Source organism: Dioscorea cayenensis, chromosome 5, assembly GCF_009730915.1.
Source record: "Dioscorea cayenensis subsp. rotundata cultivar TDr96_F1 chromosome 5, TDr96_F1_v2_PseudoChromosome.rev07_lg8_w22 25.fasta, whole genome shotgun sequence".
Lineage (NCBI taxonomy): Eukaryota > Viridiplantae > Streptophyta > Magnoliopsida > Dioscoreales > Dioscoreaceae > Dioscorea > Dioscorea cayenensis.
This window is the reverse complement of record NC_052475.1, coordinates 4300583-4318675: the sequence shown is the minus strand read 5'-3', so window position 1 is coordinate 4318675 and position 18093 is coordinate 4300583. Positions and strand designations below refer to the sequence as shown.

The window sequence follows — 18093 nt, the reverse complement described above, 5'->3', positions numbered from 1 at the left end:
ATTGTTGTTAATTGTAAAAATATTTCATTGGGATGCAAAAAGCATGGGGTGATGTCATAAAATGGTTTTTTTATGGTTTTAATGCAAATAAATGATATTCAAATATTTAATAACATGATCGTTATAAATACTTTAAATATTATTATTCAACATAATTATTATAATTAAATATCTCACCTTAATCGTTATTTGCTTTTGTTATCTTGATTAACAATCTAAATTAATAATTTTTATTTAATTAATGACTACCATGGTTAAAAGTGTCAATTCACTTTAATTATCCTAGTTAAATTAATTATTTTATTTAATTAAACATATACTTTAATTATTATAATTAAATATCTATATTAATTCATGTTAATTAAATTCTAATCAAGGACAAAAATATTATTTCATCATCAATAGTATTTATTCCTACTTATTCCTCCAATTTTGGTGTAATAGAATTCATTAATAGGAGAAAATCATATTTTTTTACAATATCAATTCCCATTTTAATAGTTGTATATTCACCCATAAATATGTATTTCATATATGATTTTTATGAGGTATATAAATACACGCTTATTGTCTCAGGGGTATATGTGTAATTTTGTATAATAATTTATGTTTATTTTAAGATATATATTTTAGATAGGAGTACTTTTTTAACAAAACAAGCACTTTTAATGCCGGCATTTGAAAGAAAACGTTTGCTATGTTGAACCGTTCATGTTTTAACAACCCAAAACAACTTTTAACACAATTATAGCTTCGAGAAGGAATTGAACTCACATGGCCCCACCGGAACAAGTCGGTGCATTCCCTTCCATTAACCTCTACTTTTCCATTATTAAAAATCAAATAAAAATAAAATAAATAAAATAAATTTAAAAATTAAAATTAAAGAAAAAGTTCTTTTCTTTCATCATTATATCCCTATCACCAACTTAATTTTTTAGTACCTAAAACATCGCGCCTTTTTTTTTATTTACCATATTTAGTATTAATAAAACGTTTTAATTTTATAATATTAAGTCTTAGATTTACCGTTGGATCATCTCATTATCCTCCTCGAGATTCTCACCCACGTGCGGTTTTCACATCTTTGGGTCGTGGTACCCGCCCAACTGTTCCATCGTGGCTACACTCACCTCCTGGTGATAGTACCGGAAACCTCACTACCTGGTATAATAAGTATGCTTGACTTTAATTTTGGTGATATTTTTAAGAAAAGATAAGTGCAAATTAGTTTTTTTAATTAGTCAAATGATTTTGGGGTTTTGGTTTTAAAAAAAATGATATATTTATGTACAATTACTCCCTCCATTCCTTCTTTATCTGTCGTAAATAACCGAATCTCATAAAGTTAGTTATTTAACATAATTTAATTAAAAATTAGTTATCTTTCCAAAATTACCCATAATTTATATCTTCACATTTCTCTCTTATATTAAATTTTGAGTAGAGAATTGTTAGGGCAACTTTGGAAAAAAATAATAAATGCTTCTTGATGTTAAAAAATGACAGATAAAAAAGAACATGGGTTTATGACAGATAAAAAAGACCGAAGAGAGTATTTCTTTTATTTTTATGATTTCAATTTAAGAATATAAAATTTTTATTTATTTCGAGATGCAAAATTTTTAAAATTTTCAAACAATGACCAGTTCCTCAATAGTGGGAGAAACTTAAAATTAAGTACTGTATTAATTATATTTTTTAGAATTATAATAACTAATTTAATTGTTTTAAGCTGTATGTATAGAATTAATTTTTGTGACAATTTTAAAAAATAACTTCTGAAGATATACGATAATTTTTTAACTGTAATCCTTTACAAATTCAACACACTATTTTTTTAATATGTTAATAACATACATCACCCATTGAGATTTTATAAAATTCAATAAGCATGTAACCATTGTTTGCTTTTTAAAAATAAATGGCTTTAAAAAAATTGAAGAATTTAACAAACAAAAGTGGAAAATTTCAAATACTCCAAAGATTTATAATTGGGCTAAGTGGGCTGATTTTTAAGAGTAGGGGAACTAATTAAGAGTATTTCTGAAGAGGGGGATTAAAAAAAGCAGAGTGACTTAAGTAGAGGGTTCATTTAGGATATTCTACTTATTTTTTTTTAATAAAAAAATAATTTAGGCGCAGGCACATGAGTCAGTGGCGGTGACGCGACTGGGCAGGCCTTCAAACCTTTGAATCTATTTAATTATTATATCTTTTGCAATCCCAGGATTCGCGAGGCTCGTGTGACTCTGCTTTCTGGAGCTCCATCCTGCTTCTTCACTGCTCCTCCTCCCACCATTGCCAAGCTTCTTGGAGCTTCTTGAAGACCTTGAGCGCGTCAATGGCCTCCCAGATGGATGCCTTCTTGGAGGAATGCTCGCGATCGGGCGACGCTGCCTCATGCCGCCCTCAAGTCCTTGCTTGAGAGGCTTGAGAACTCGGACGCCCGAACCGAGGCCAGAGTCTTTCTCGCCGACGTTCAACGACGGTTTCACTCAAGGAGGATGCTGATCGATGCTTCCAGGACTATCACTTTCGCATCCACGACGTTGTGCTTAATGACTTTGAAGGTCTCCTTCTCTTTCTCTGTATCTTGAGCTGGTTCTGGTTTTATCATCGGTTTCTTTGATGGGTCTTTTGCGGATTTGGTGGATGCTAGGATTGATTTTGGTGATGGTTTAGCTCGTCATTTGTTTTTGATTTGCTTACTATAAGATGGGTGTTGGATTTGTCTGTTTTTCTTGGTTTGATTTGCGCTGAATTGCTAGTGTTGGAGTTTGCGTTGATTTTGCATTGTTTCTATTGCCAATAGGCTACCAGAAAAGGAAAAAGCTCACGATGATAGAAATCCCGAGTATATTTATCCCAGAAGACTGGTCCTTCACATTTTATGAAGGGATAAATCGGCACCCGGACTCCATTTTTAAAGACAAGACGATTACTGAGTTAGGCTGTGGCAATGGATGGATATCCATCGCCATTGCTGAAAAATGGTCACCTTCAAAGGTGTGTTTTGAGTGATACTTTGTATGTTGCGCTATGGCATCTCTGTTATAGAATTTTCATGAAAGGCACTTGGTTATTGTCTATGATTTCAGCTGGAGCATCTTGATCAGTGTGCATCTATTTAGATGACACTTGTTTACTTATAGCACATTATATTGTATTGATAATTTTATGGATAGTGAGTTAGTTTCTTTTATGTCTCACTGATTCATAGTATCTACTAACATAATTATGACAGGTTTATGGTCTTGATATAAACCCGAGGGCTATCAAAGCTGCATGGATTAACTTGTACCTAAATGCATTGGATGAAAATGGGCTTCCCATATATGATGGAGAGGGCAAAACTTTGCTTGACAGAGTGGAATTTCATGAATCAGACCTTCTCGCCTATTGCAGAGATAAAAAAATAGAACTTGATCGAATTGTTGGATGTATACCTCAGGTACGGAGTAAATGATCTTATATGTGAAGTAAATATTTATTTAAACTAATTAACACGCTTTTGTCTGCATTGATGCACCAAGGCATTATCATTATATTTTCCTGAAATAGTCCACCATGTCAGGGCCATTACTTTGGAATATTTAGTGGTAAATGATTTAAGCTATTCTTCTTCAATAATTCTATAACTTAACTCAATTCTTGCAGATTCTCAATCCAAATCCAGAGGCCATGTCAAAGATGATTACTGAAAATGCAAGCGAGGAATTCTTGTATTCCTTGAGTAACTATTGCGCTCTTCAGGTTATAATATAAGTCTTATATTTTGGACTTATTTGAATAAATTGAAAAAAACTTTTCAAATTTATGTAAGAGTGTCAGGCTGACTTCTTGGTTAGCGCCTTTTTTTTTGGGGTGCAAAGTTTCTATTGGTTATATGTTTTGAACTGAGTCAAGAAAGAGCAAGAGGGGTGCCATAGGCCTTTTAGCACTTCTTGGTTAAAAGGGTAGAAAAATGGAGTTGTCGATGGCTATCATGTTTGTTTTTCAAGTTAAAGGATGTTAAGATGTGCTAAACTTAAAAATTCACAGTATAGATTGCTTTCAATAGGAAAGTGAAAAACAAGTGGTTCTCTGCACTTTAGGCAGGCAAGAAAAATGTATTTCATCCTGCACAGCATGTAAAAATTTTATTCACTGTCTGATCCATATTTATGGCCTTGTTTATGTGAAGCTACGAGAGCAAAGTTTACATAGAGCAGATGTGGGATATTCAAAGTGTAGTTAACAATTCCTTAGTGGAGGCTGGTCAATTTTATGGTGAAAAATTTTGCCCAGTTTCAAGTGACATTTTTGTATTTGAGGATAAAGTAAAGAAGTTTCTAACCCTTGTGGGGATGGTAAATAAGTAAAAAGGGAGGAGTATGCAGGTCAGACTTGACTCACGTGTGATAGTCTGGTCTTCAGATGTCCTCTTTTATTCATTTTCTATAACTACTATTGACTTGAATATTCTCAAAGTTTACATAAAAGTTTTGAAAAATATGCCAAAAAGGCCTGGGCAGGTAACCTTGAACTTTGCCTAAGCTGAAGATTATTGTCAATTTTGAATTTGAAGTGTCCATTTCTTTTCTTTTGAGCATATTTGTTAGAAACTTGAGATCATAACTGAATCCAAGTAAGTGCTATGACCAAGCCTTTCAGATTGATAACAAAGTTAAATTCAAGTACCATTATATTTTATCTCTTATTTTGTTATTTGTCCCTTTGTATATTCTCTTTCTTCAGGTGTAGGATATAACCCTGTGTATCTGATTCTATGTTTTGGTTCAGGGTTTCGTTGAAGACCAGTTTGGCTTAGGTCTAATTGCTAGGGCTGTAGAGGAGGGAATTGCCGTCATAAAACCCATGGGTATCATGATCTTTAATATTGGAGGCCGTCCAGGACAAGGTGTCTGCAAGCGACTGTTTGAGCGCCGTGGTTTCCATATAACAAAGCTCTGGCAAACAAAAGTCATGCAGGTGAGCAAAAGTGGATAGCCACTATGAATTTTGGTTGATATAAAAGTATATTTTGGGTAAATGTGTGTGTGACTAACGGGTTGTCATGGTACTTTAGAGTTAATGAGCTCTTATTGTAAAACCATTTGGTTATTTGATTGCCGTTATCAGTTGTGTTCTTTTGCTCTGCTTTATTTTGTACCTTTCCTATTCGTCATAGATCTTATTCTGAACATCATTTGAAAATTTTTGTAGGCCGCAGATACTGACATTTCTGCTTTAGTTGAAATCGAGAGAAACAGTCACCATCGATTTGAGTTCTTTATGGGGCTTGTTAGTGATCAGCCTATTTGTGCCCGGACTGCTTGGGCTTATGTTAATTCTGGTGGACGAATTTCACATTCTTTGTGTGTGTATAGTTGCCAACTTCGGCAACCAAACCATGTGAGCTCTTTCTTTCCACTCTTTTCTCTGTTAGAGAGACTTACATAAAACCGAGGCACTGATGTAGATGGTTGACTTCTCTGGTGTAATTGGCAGGTGAAAGTAATATTTGATTTTCTGAAAAATGGCTTCGAAGAGGTTGGCAGCTCCTTGGACTTGTCATTTAATGATGATTCTGTGGCTGATGAAAAGATACCATTTCTAGCTTATCTTGCTAGTGTCTTGAAGGAGAATTCATTTCTTCCTTATGAGCCTCCTGCTGGAAGTATATATTTTCGTAACCTTATCTCCAGGTTTATGAAGAGTTATCATCATATTCCATTGACTACTGATGTAAGTGAAATTTCAGTCCATCTATGTTGCTTTGTTTTTCATTCTTATGTGTTAAGTTTCTGTTTGTCTTAAAAATTTTTGTTTTACAATATGCTGGTAAATCATGCAACTAATCCTATGGCATAAAAATAAATCGTTTCTTTTTCTTCATTTTGGAGAATTTATTTTTCTTAGCTAAATTCTTAGTCTTTTGGTAGGAACTTGTTTTTTTCTTATCGATGCTTCACAATCAGCTTCCATCACTTACAGCCATTGTAATTATCCTTTTTATGATCACATTTCTGTGAACTATGTCTTCTCAGATGTAGCATGTGAATGTTTATTCTATTGAATGCAAATATTTGAGTTTTTTTAAGTGCTGTGTCAATTATTTCTTTTATGCGAGTAATAGTGTTATTTCAAGAATGTTTTGATCAAATTTTAAATATTGGTTAGCTGTATACATACAATCCAAAAGTTTTTTTCATCTCTTCATTTGTTATCGAATCAATCAAGAGAGTTTATCATATACCAGACTTTAAAAAGGTTAGTTCAGGAGCTTCTTTTGACAATTCCTTTTTCCATGACCATTTTCCATCAATAATATATAGGGGATATGAGATTGAGAAAGATATTTGTATATGAAACATTGTTTTGCTTTGCAAATGAAGAATTTAAACCAAGATATTTTGTTTCACTATGTGATTGCATAATATGGTTTTCTGACTATGCTTTTTCTAAAAAGAAATCTTTTTTTGCTGTGCTAGAATGTCATAGTATTCCCGTCAAGGGTTACAGCAATAGAAAATGCTCTCAGGCTGTTCTGTCCACGGCTTGCCATCGTTGATGAACATTTGACAAGACATTTGCCCAAGAAATGGTTGACATCTCTGGTGATGGAGGTATGAACTTGCGCTGTACCCTCCTTTTCCTCCATCTTTCTGTTTATGTAATTGCATATGTGTGCATGTGTTGGCTCATGATTTTGCTTGATCATTCAACATGTTATATATATATATATATATATTCTTTTGTAATGCTCGAAAAGCCAAATCACATTTACTTGGAAAGACTGTAAATGTTCATGTCTTGTCATTATTGTTTTTTTCAGGGTAAGGAAGATAAAAATACGGAAGATGGCATTACTGTAATTGAGGCCCCAAATCAATCAGAATTGATGATTGAGCTGATAAAGAAGCTAAAACCACAGGTTGTCATAACTGGGATTGCTCATTTTGAAGCAATTACTAGCGCTGCCTTTGAAAGTCTACTAAGTACTACTGCAGATATTGGTTCCCGACTTTTCCTTGACATATCTGAGCATCTTGAGCTGTCTAGCCTGCCTGGGTCTAATGGGGTCTTGAAATATCTTGCTAGAAATGTTCTCCCTTCCCACGCGGCTATCTTATGTGGTTTTGGTGAAAAAAATCAGGTGAACGCTCTTATTCTTTTCAGCATCACCTTTTTAAGTCAAATTCATAGATGGTCTGGTAAATTTAGTTTTGGAGCAATCTAGAGATGGGTTAGTCTCAGATGCTTAACGAATATTGAATCTGTTAAAAAATTAAAGTGAAAAGATCCAATTAAATCAACATGACATTTCGCGATCAGGGACGCCGTCTTGATTGTTTGAGTTTAATTTGACTTTGAGAATTTCTTTTGCAACTTTCACAGTTGCTTCAGGCAAACTAAATTGTTGAAATTTTTAAATTTCTTCAGAAAGCTATTGTCCCACAAGTCTTTCTACAATTGAAGAGAATTTACATTTGCAGGTTTATTCTGATTTGGAAGTAGCATTTATAATTTCTGAAGATGAAGCCATCTTCAAGGCATTATCAAAGACTGTGGAGTTACTAGAAGGCCATACGCCTCTGATTAGCCAGTACTATTATGGTTGTCTCTTTCATGAGCTGTTGGCATTTCAGATTTCTGACCGGCATCCACCAGAACAGGTTCTTCCTTCCCCCCTCCTCTCTCTCTCTCTCTCCCTGTGTGTGAAAAAATCCTGTTTGTGCAGAAAAACTTGAGATGCCTTTCTTTTTAAGTTTATTCAAAAGAATTCATTAGAAAATCCTTTGTGTGTTTATTATATAATTAAACTTATTTATTTATTTAGGTGGTACAGTCATAATTAAATCATACCAAATCATACCCAAAAATTATAGGACTAATTTCAAGTTGGAAAAGCCATGCACATGTTGGTATCACTGTCAATTTCAAAGAAGGGCATTAAATTGTAGTTTTGTTTTAATTGCATTGTTTTCAATTAAGATTACTCAAAAATTTGTTATTTTTTTAGAAAAAAATAATTAGAGTAACTGTGGATTATTCAAAATGATATGTCTAAGCTCGGTTTTGGTTCTTTGATAGAGCAACATTGAAAGGAATGATTCATGTAGGCAACTCCAAATTGTTGTTGCTGTATCATCACTATATTATAGGTTGCTCACAATAGTAAACCTTCTGTATCTGCGGGATGTCTTCGAGAGCAATTTTTACCTATCTTTCCTCCTTAGATGGTGTAAAACCAAACCACTAAATCAGCTCTCTACTAGTCTACCACAACTGATTTGTCTCAGCTGATTCTTTTTTGACCAACCTCATCCTGAACTCTGCCTTACAAGGGGTAAATCTCCCTTTTTTTACACAGTGAGTTGTCATGGATTAAGATATAAAGTCTACACTATGAATGTTGATTGTTAATGATGTGCTTTTTTTGAGTTTGCCTTCACATTATTTTTCAGGTTGCAATGACACTAATACTGCTTGCTAAACAATGCCACAATTTTTGGGCCTTTCACTTGCATTAATTTACTGAGTTGCAGGCAAAAATGACTGGTTTCGGCATAGGGGTGAAACCATTTTACTTCTGTTCGGTGTTTAGAATGGTTTTGAGTGGATGACAGATACAAAATTGATGTTTGAACTATTTAAGGACCAAATGCTACCAAGGAAAACCTAATATGTATTTTCCACAATTATTAAATTATAAGAAGCACTGATATGTTTCGGCTAGAACTTTCTCCTGTATTGCCCTCCCACAATTTTATGTTTTAAGCAAAGGGAATTCTGTGTTTGCAGAGGGAATCTTCAGATAAAAAGCCTGTGAAAATGATAGATTTTGCAAGTTCTGCAAATTCCACCCTGAATAGTGCTGAGCTATCTATAAATGGAGAGAAGGAATCTCCAATTATTCACATGGATGTTGGTCAAAGCTTCCTACCATTACCTTCACCTGTGAAGGCTTCAATTTTTGAGAGCTTTGCGCGGCAGAATATGATCGAGTCTGAAACTGATGTTCGCTCTGGAATCCAAGAGCTAGTCAAGAATAAGTATGGGTTCCTGTCTGATAGTTCTTCTGAAGTCATATATGGAAATTCTCCTTTGGCTCTTTTCAACAGGCTTGTCCTTTGTTGTGTTCAAGAAGGTGGCACCTTTCTTTTCCCCTCAGGTGCAAATGGTAATCATGTATCTGCAGCGAAGTTCATGAAAGCAAATGTTGTTACTATACAAACCCAGGCAGAAGAAGGGTTTAAAATTGCACCAAAGGCACTTGTTAGCTTGCTGGGGACAGTGAAAAAGCCCTGGCTGTATATTTCTGGCCCTACTGTGAACCCTACTGGCATGCTCTACAGCAACAAAGAGATCCAACAAATACTTTTCATTTGTGCTGACATGGGAGTTAGAGTGGTGATCGATACATCTTTTTCAGGACTGGAATTCCGAGAAGGCTGGGGTGGATGGGACCTGCAACAAAGTTTGTCTCATATCAAGTGTGCAAACTCATCCTTTTGCATGTCTTTGATTGGAGGACTATCATCTAAGTTGTTGACTGGAGGGCTTGAGTTTGGATTTTTAATACTGAACCACCCATCATTGGTTGATTTATTTTATGCCTCCCCAAGCTTGAGCAGGCCACACAGCACAATCAGATATGCCATAAAGAAGTTGCTTGGTCTCAGGGAGAAAAAGGATCAATGCTTCTCTGAGGCTATCAGCCAACAGAAGGAGATTCTAAGAACTCAATCTGAGCAGTTGATCAAGGTTTGACTTCTTGATTCTTTATTTTATGTGTCATTTCATTTTAAAGCTTTATAGTTTATAGGTTTTAACTTCCTGCTCAATAATTATTAAAAATGCGAGCACCACTGACAATATATGTAGAATAGTGATAGCATGATTGAGTCATTGACCCTATATTCATAGGTAACGGATTGGCACCTATCACTAGGTGGGCTGATGAAATCCAGGATTTTCTCTTTGGGTGCCTGAGGTTCTACTAAGTTAGTTCTAACATTGTGGTAATCTTTCGGCATTCAATGGTTTTTATTAAACCCTCCTTATAGGCCAATCCTAATATGACATAATTGAGTTTAAGATTAATAGTGCATACAGATCTCATGAAATTTCTGCAATCAAGCCCTCTTGCGTTCATGAGTAAATTGGAAGTTTTCTCTAAGCACAACCTAACCATTGACTGATCAACTCCTAGAATGTTTCTGTTTTGCTACTCAGGTCCTGAGCAGTTAATAGTCTATTGTAGCAATATTCAATGTGTATAAGGGTGCAAGGCGCACCTAGGCGCTAGGGCCTTTATATTGCCCGAGGTGAAAGGCAAAAATAAAAAAAGTGCTCACCTTAGTGAAGGCGCATGCACACACAATTATATATATATATATTTTTTAGATTTAACTTAAATGTGAGATAATAATGATATTTATTACAGCAAAAGATTATTTTAAGACCAATGATTTCAAAGTTTGACCTATTCTTCCTAAAATCTATTCCAAATATAATTAATTTAAAATCATCATCTGATTCAAATTTGAAGCTATGTTTCCATATTTACTCCCATTTTCTCCATAATTGTAGCTATCTATGTTCCATGTGCACTCCTATTTTCTTCATAGTTATAGCTATCTAGATGCTACTCTTCTTCATTTGACAACTTCAAAGTGAAGGAAGATTGTTCTGGCGGACTTGTTTTCATAGATAATATCTAGCTAGCTTTGAAAATTACCTACAAAATAGTAACGGACTCTATTTATAAGCGAATCACTACTTTTTAAGTCATTTATTAAGTTTTAAACAAGGTTTTGACTTTTAAAGCATAATAATTTTTTTTAACAAAGAAATGGCAAACCCAATAGACTCATCAATGAAACTCATTATTTATTTATTTATTCTGCCTTGATCCTCAGACAAAGGCGCAGGCAAAGCATCAGTTTCTTTAATTGCCAATATTAAAGAAACTGATGCATTAAAATATACTGGGATTTCATAAGCAGAAATATTAAATCCAATGATCTTTCAAATTTCTGTTTTTCCAAGCATGAGCTGCAATTTTCATGGCAGGATTGTGAAATGAGACTCTTTGATGAAATGCGCCCACTTGTTCTAAACTTATGAGTCAGACAAAAATGCTTTTGCTGTTCCTAATTTTTACAACCACTTCTGTATGTTTACAATATCTTAGGTACTCGAGAGCTGTGGATGGGATACTATTGCTTGCAATGGAGGTGTGTCAATGGTGGCAAAACCAACAGCTTATCTTGGAAATATTCTTAAAATAGAAGGCTTTGAGGCCAAGCTTGATGACTTCAATTTCAGGGAAGCCATTTTCCGTGCCACAGGTTTGTGCATTAACAGTGGTTCATGGACAGGCATACCTGGCTACTGCCGATTCAGCATTGCTTTAGAAAGTTCAGAGTTCGAAAAGGCACTGAAATGCATAATGCAGTTCAAGAATTTGGTTCTTGGGAGTTAAACGTGTGCTCGGTTTTCACAGCTTGGTTATTGCCGTAATTGTGTGAGTTCAATAACAAAGTTTTGTGCAGGTCTTCACAAATGGAAAGCCCCTGTACTTGATCATATTTTTCCGAATGATGTTCTGGCAGCTAGCTTATCGGAAATCTTAGGCTTAACTAATCAACACTTTGGCACATAAAATACATCAATTATACACGTGATGCTATTGTTCTTGTGCATATAATTTGGCATTGTTCTCAGCATGAAAAAGATGCAGAACATGAATGAATAGTGCTCTTTAAAAAGTATATACTCTTCTGTTCTCCCTAACTGGACCTGTTCTGAGAGGATCTATATCGCTGTGTTTCAATGTGATGTTACTCTTTTTCTGATTACATTGTCAAATATTACTTGGTTATGCGGGTATGTAATATTTCATGTTGGCTGGCAAAATTTTAAATTGTTGTTTGCAGGTCGCTGTTCTTAAGGGATAGTTTCACTGGTGGCCACAATGGTCGGTTTCGTGGCTGTTTCCATTGACTTTGCTAATGTGAAAGCCAATGAGACATTAAATTCATAACTTGTGTGAGATGGCAGTCTAACTCATCCTCTTTTTAGAGTTGAACCCGTCAGCCTTGATATGGCGATTCTTCTCTTCACCTAAGCTCATTGAAACCCTAGAATAGAGCATCAAAGCCACTTTTTTTCGTCTCTGGTCCTCTCTCTAAGCTTGGAATCCATCATTGACTCCTCTCATGTGTTCCTCGTCAGTGACAGTACCGGCGGTAATATTATCCATGAAGTATCCTCTTTTATCGGCAAACAACCCGAGGAGTACTTATCACCGATGAAGCTCGCCGGCGGTGTTCTTATCCACCCGGTCTTCATCAACTCAACACATAGCAAATCCGAGCTTGAGATGAAGACGGATGGTTTCTTCAACCTTGAGATGCTTGACATAGTTGCAGTGGAGGAGTTGACGTTGTGTTGTTGTTGTTGTTGTTGTTTGTGGTGAGCTTGAAGTTTGTAGTTGTGATTTGAAGTTGTGAAGTGCTTTGGTTTCCTCGCGATCGGTTTGAAAGGCTATTTAGATCATTAAGCTTGTTGTTTTCGATGAATGCATAGAGATGTTTTTTGTCATTTTGTTTCGTGGGTGGAGATTGACTTCAAAAAAGATGAGAGGTTTTAGAAATTTGATTGCCTTCAAGATGAAGTTCGTGTTGTGACGTGTTTTGTTTGTTAGAGCTTGAAATTTCTTCTTTTATTTGATTTAGATCTATTATGCTGTTAAGAGATGCTTGCTTGATGATAAGGGTGCGCATGATGGAGACCTTGACGTGGACATCTTCAATGTTGATGGTAGTGCGAAGGTTGCATTTCGAGATGGATTTGTATGCCAGGGTCTTGCTGGTGTTTGGATTAGAGCAGAGGCGGGTGATGCCGAACTCGACACTACCGAGCTCACGGCGGAGACGAAAGTAGGGTGGAAGGGGAGAGATAGTAGGGTCATGCAGTATAGGGGAGATGTCAGGGAAACTATCCCCTATTTTTAGTCTGTTGTGTCTCCATGTTTCTCTTTCCGTTCCTTTTTATGTGTCACAAATCCATGCTTTTTTTATTTGTCATTTTCTAACGTCAAAAAGCATTTATTATTATTTTTTTCAAAGTTACCTATAGGATTTTATTCAACTTTCTTCTTAGAATTAAATATGAGAGAAAAATTTGAAGATATAAATTAAGGATAATTTTAGAAAGATAACTAATTTTTTATAAAATTTTAGTGAAATAATTTATTGGTATGTAAGATTCGGTTAACTACGACGATAGATAAAAAAGAACGAGAGAGTATATCCAAAGGGCGAAGAACATCATATTCATGATCCTTATCGAATGCGTGTTATCATAATACCTTTAACGGTATTTTAGTTTTTAAAAATCTGGTTTATTTTTTTAAATAGTTATAATTTAATTATTTAATGGGTATAATTTGTTTTTTGTGTTTTTGGGTTTGGGGTTTTGTGGTGGATGCCATAAAATAAATTTCAAAATAAAGAAACAATTTAAAATCCAAATAGACTCGGAACAACCCAATTCCAAATATAAAAGTAATATTAATCCAGAAATTTTTTTTAATAATACATTCCGGATATTGGAAAGATATTTTTCATATAACTTAAATAAATTATAAAAATTAATTCAGTTAATCATCAGGGGATTATCCCTACAAAAATCCTTCCAAATTAGAAACAAAATATGAGTATATGATCCAAATATCAACCGGATTCAATTTTAATTCCTATAACAATTCAAAGATAACACTAATATTTTTCTCCAACTTGCCGATAGATAAAGATCAAATCCACTAATTATCTCATTCCTAATCAACATCAAAGTCCAACTAAACCAACTTATAAATAGACACCCCCCCCTTCACGACACTTCACTCAAACATTTGTTCTTCTTCTTCTTTCCTCCCAGTGGTAGTTAATCAACTCTTGGTTTTGCAATGTTTTTCAGACTTGGTTGTGTCTTTCGGGTGAGATGCTCATCGACTTCGTGCCAGATGTCGCCGGAGTTTCATTGGCAGAGTCACAGGGGTTCATCAAATGCCCCGGAGGAGCTCCGGCCAATGTGGCTGTTGCCATCACTAAGCATGGAGGAAACTCTGCTTTCATTGGCAAGGTAATAAATATATAACATTAACTATTTATTTATTTATTTTTAATCTTTTAAATATCTTCTACTACTTTTTTTTTTATGCATATTAATTAATTAAATTTTTATGATATCTTGTTTTATTAATCATATATATATATATGAATCTTGATTTCAGTTTGGTGATGATGAGTTTGGACACATGCTCGTTGACATACTGAAGAAAAACTCAGTGAACGTGGATGGAGTATTGTTTGATGAGCATGCAAGAACAGCGCTTGCGTTTGTGACACTGCGCAGTGATGGTGAACGTGAATTCATGTTTTACAGAAACCCAAGCGCTGATATGCTGTTGACTGAGGCTGAGCTTAACATGAGCCTGATCAAGAATGCCAAAATCTTCCATTATGGTTCTATCAGTTTGATCACAGAGCCGTGCCGATCAGCTCACATGGCGGCGATGAAGGCCGCCAGGGATGCCGGAGCTCTTCTCTCTTATGATCCAAATGTCAGGCTTCCTTTGTGGCCTTCTGAACAGGCTGCCCGTGAAGGCATCATGAGTATTTGGAAACATGCTGATTTCATTAAAGTAAGTATATACATATATTTTGTATCATGATCAATATATAGATAGATAGATAGATATATCACTTTTGTTTGATATATTTATATTAATGGTACTGTTTTTTTGAAATTGATCAGGTGAGTGATGATGAGGTTGCTTTCTTAACACAAGGAGATCCTTACAATGAGGATGTGGTTCTTTCACTCTGGTATGAAGGTCTTAAGCTGCTTCTTGTTACTGATGGAGAGAAGGGTTGCAGATACTTCACTAAGGTTCATGAATTAATAATCTACTTAATTAATTATCATTTGGATATCTCATATATATCAATATATATATATACATAATATAGAAGGTAATTATTCAAATAAATTGATTTGTTTTGGATTATTTTAGGATTTCAAAGGCAAGGTTGGAGGGTATTCAGTGAAGACAGTGGATACAACTGGAGCTGGTGATGCTTTTGTTGGAGCTTTCTTGTTTATTGTTGCTGCTGTTAGTGAGGGATCTCTCTTCGAGGTATTAATTTTTAGTACAATTTTCACATCATAATTTTTATTTTTTTTTACAAGAAGAAACAAAACAAAACATAAATAATAATGCAATTAATTGATGCAGGACGAGGGGGAGTTAAAAGAGGCACTCAAGTTTGCAAATGCATGCGGAGCCATTGCTACAACAAAGAAAGGAGCTATCCCTGCACTCCCAACCGCTTCCATGGCTGTGGATCTCATCTCTACTTCAAACTAGACCAACAGACATTATTATGTTGGACAATTAGTTCTACTTTGCTTTTTTTATTTTTTATTTTTCCTTCTTAATTTGCTAGAACATTTGTATGTAGATTTTTCCTTAATTTCTAAGTGTCTATCTATTGCATACTTCAGACTTTTGTTAAATATGAAAATAAATTGAATTAACAAGAATTTTACATATTCATTATGGCAACCTGAGAAAATTTACAGTGATGAGATGATTATATATATATATATATATCATGTTTTCATATAGCATGGACGTACAAACAAACTTGTGAATGTTATGAGTTTATGATACTTCTTTCTTCAATTAATTTAAGATATAAGATTTTAGCTTTTAAAGATACTAAGAAATAAATTAAATGTTTCGCATACAATGAAAAAAATAGCTCTCTTGTAAATGAAATACTCAACAATTTGTACAAACAAACTTGTGAATGTTATGAGTGTATGATACTTCTTTCTTCAATTAACTTAAGATATAGGACTTTGGCTTTTAAGAAAACTAAGAAATAAATTAAATGTTCTGCATACAATTAAAAAAATAGGTCTTTTTGTAAATGAAATAATTAACAATCCAATCAAAGAACAATTCCCCAAATTATTTTACAAAACAATAGCTCTCCAAAATTTAATTTTTCCAAGTCCAAAAAAAAAAAAAAATCACTCTTAGTGAATAATTTTTATCTATTTAACTTAAAACAAATTTTATTTTATTTTTAAAAAGTTAATTTGTGGTGGAATCATAGTTAACTAAAACTAATTATGCCATACTATTCTAGAAATATGGTATAATGCTACTGTTAATAGTTGGTCTTTCCATTGGCAAACCACAATTTCACTGTCATATCAAGAAACACAACTCATTAATAAATAAAAAAATAAAAAATAAAAAATAATTAATAATTAATAATTAATAAACCCTCTCATTATTTTTTTTTTCCTGGAAAAACAATTTACTTCAATTTATAGACATTAAACGCCATCCCCCAATATTTAATTAATACTCCGCCTCGTGATTCGTGCACGGGATAGATGAAGAAATCTCTGGACATGATCCATCCTGAAGTGAACTCGAACCTTGTCGTCCTCGTTCGAACTTTCTTTACGATTCCCAAACCAGACCCTCTATAAAAACCCTCCACTGCCTTCATCTCCGACGAACACCGAGCAATCAATTCCCAACTCCGACGAGATCTTCATATATCCCATCAATCAAGCAAGTAATCCATCGATGTAGCAAGCATTGGGCATCGTCCTCGCGAGCATTGGGCGTCGGCTTAACTCATAGCACCTTTTCTGAATCGGCATGATGCCCTTTGTCCGACCTCTCCTCGGATTCTTTCTGGGTTCTGGAGCACATCCCGTTTGGTCTTGACCGTCACGTCCTCGCCGTCTCGCCGGCGCGCTGATTGGAAGAAGACCCCCGATGCCCATCTTATCACCATCGACGTTTCCGGTATTTCAAAACTACTATTTCAATAATAATAATAATAATAATAATAATAATAATCGTATGCGGAGAAAAATTATTCCCCTTGTAGATGAGAAAAGATGTTGTCGGGATGAGAAAGCTGTTGGAAACGTAGATAATATACATGAAATATAGGTATTACATATAAAATGTACATAATATACATATGAAGTGTAGATAATACATAAGAAAAATAGATATTACACGGATAATATACATAAAATGTAGATAATATACAAGAAAAATAGATATTACACATGAAACTTATGTAATAAATATGGAATGTAGGTAATACATAACAACATCAAAATATATTTAATTCAGAATAATATTACATAGAAACTTTTCGTTGTGAGAAAAAAAATATAAATAAATTTCATTTGCATTATGCTCAGTCCTCTATGATTGCATTATATGGTCGATAATTATGTCTAACTGATGGTGCCGATTACAATATAAATTACAGATATCGATACTATGTGACTTGATTATCTTTTTCTTTGAACACTTCAGACAATATTGAGCGTTTTAGTAGAAGGATGTTAGGATAAAAAAAGTCTGAACATTAGCATATTCATGTTGTCTCGAGAAAGACTTTCGTGGGGTAATGCATAATACAAAATATACATGAGCCATTAAATAATACATAAGAAAAATTAATAATACACAAGAAAGATTAGAAATATGAGAAGGAGGAGAATAAGAAAAAGTCTCTCACTACAAGAAATTTACAGTTTTGCAACGGTCGAATCTATTGCCATTCCGTTGCAGATATAACTTTTGTAACGGTTTTGCAACGGATTAATGCCATTGCTATTTTGCTCGTAGCAAATTTTTGCAATGAGAACTAATCCATTGCAAAATGTTTGGAACGGATTGGCAACACTTTTGCAACGGATTAGCATTAGATCGGTTACAAATATATTATAAATTGGTAATGAAATTGTAATGGACTTGCAACAATTTCATTGCAAAGTCTGTTACAACTAGGTTGCAAATTTGTAAGGGATTTGCAACAGATCTTTTGATCCCAAACAAATCCATTGCAAATGTGTTACAAATTGACAATAGCTTTGCAACGGCTTTTTCCAGATATGTGCCAATTTTTTACAAAGAGATTGCAAATTTGCAACAACTTTGCAATGGATCCATAACAAGTCCCTTGCAAAGTGGTTGCAGAATAT

The 18093-nt window shown here is 34.3% G+C and overlaps 1 protein-coding gene and 1 pseudogene across 1 annotated transcript; both read left to right on the top strand.

Moving 5' to 3' along the window:
- The first annotated feature begins 2344 nt into the window (after nucleotides 1-2344).
- Nucleotides 2345-11673, top strand: LOC120261308 (methionine S-methyltransferase-like). The gene is given in 14 exon segments (XM_039269150.1): nucleotides 2345-2401; nucleotides 2403-2507; nucleotides 2510-2573; nucleotides 2816-3009; nucleotides 3248-3454; nucleotides 3661-3756; nucleotides 4786-4974; nucleotides 5209-5397; nucleotides 5494-5730; nucleotides 6477-6611; nucleotides 6821-7141; nucleotides 7482-7661; nucleotides 8791-9753; nucleotides 11186-11673. Coding segments are annotated over 14 exon segments (3228 nt in total). The 3' UTR covers nucleotides 11477-11673.
- Nucleotides 11674-12304: 631 nt separating this feature from the next.
- On the top strand, nucleotides 12305-15440 carry LOC120259891 (annotated as a pseudogene).
- Nucleotides 15441-18093: the final 2653 nt, after the last annotated feature.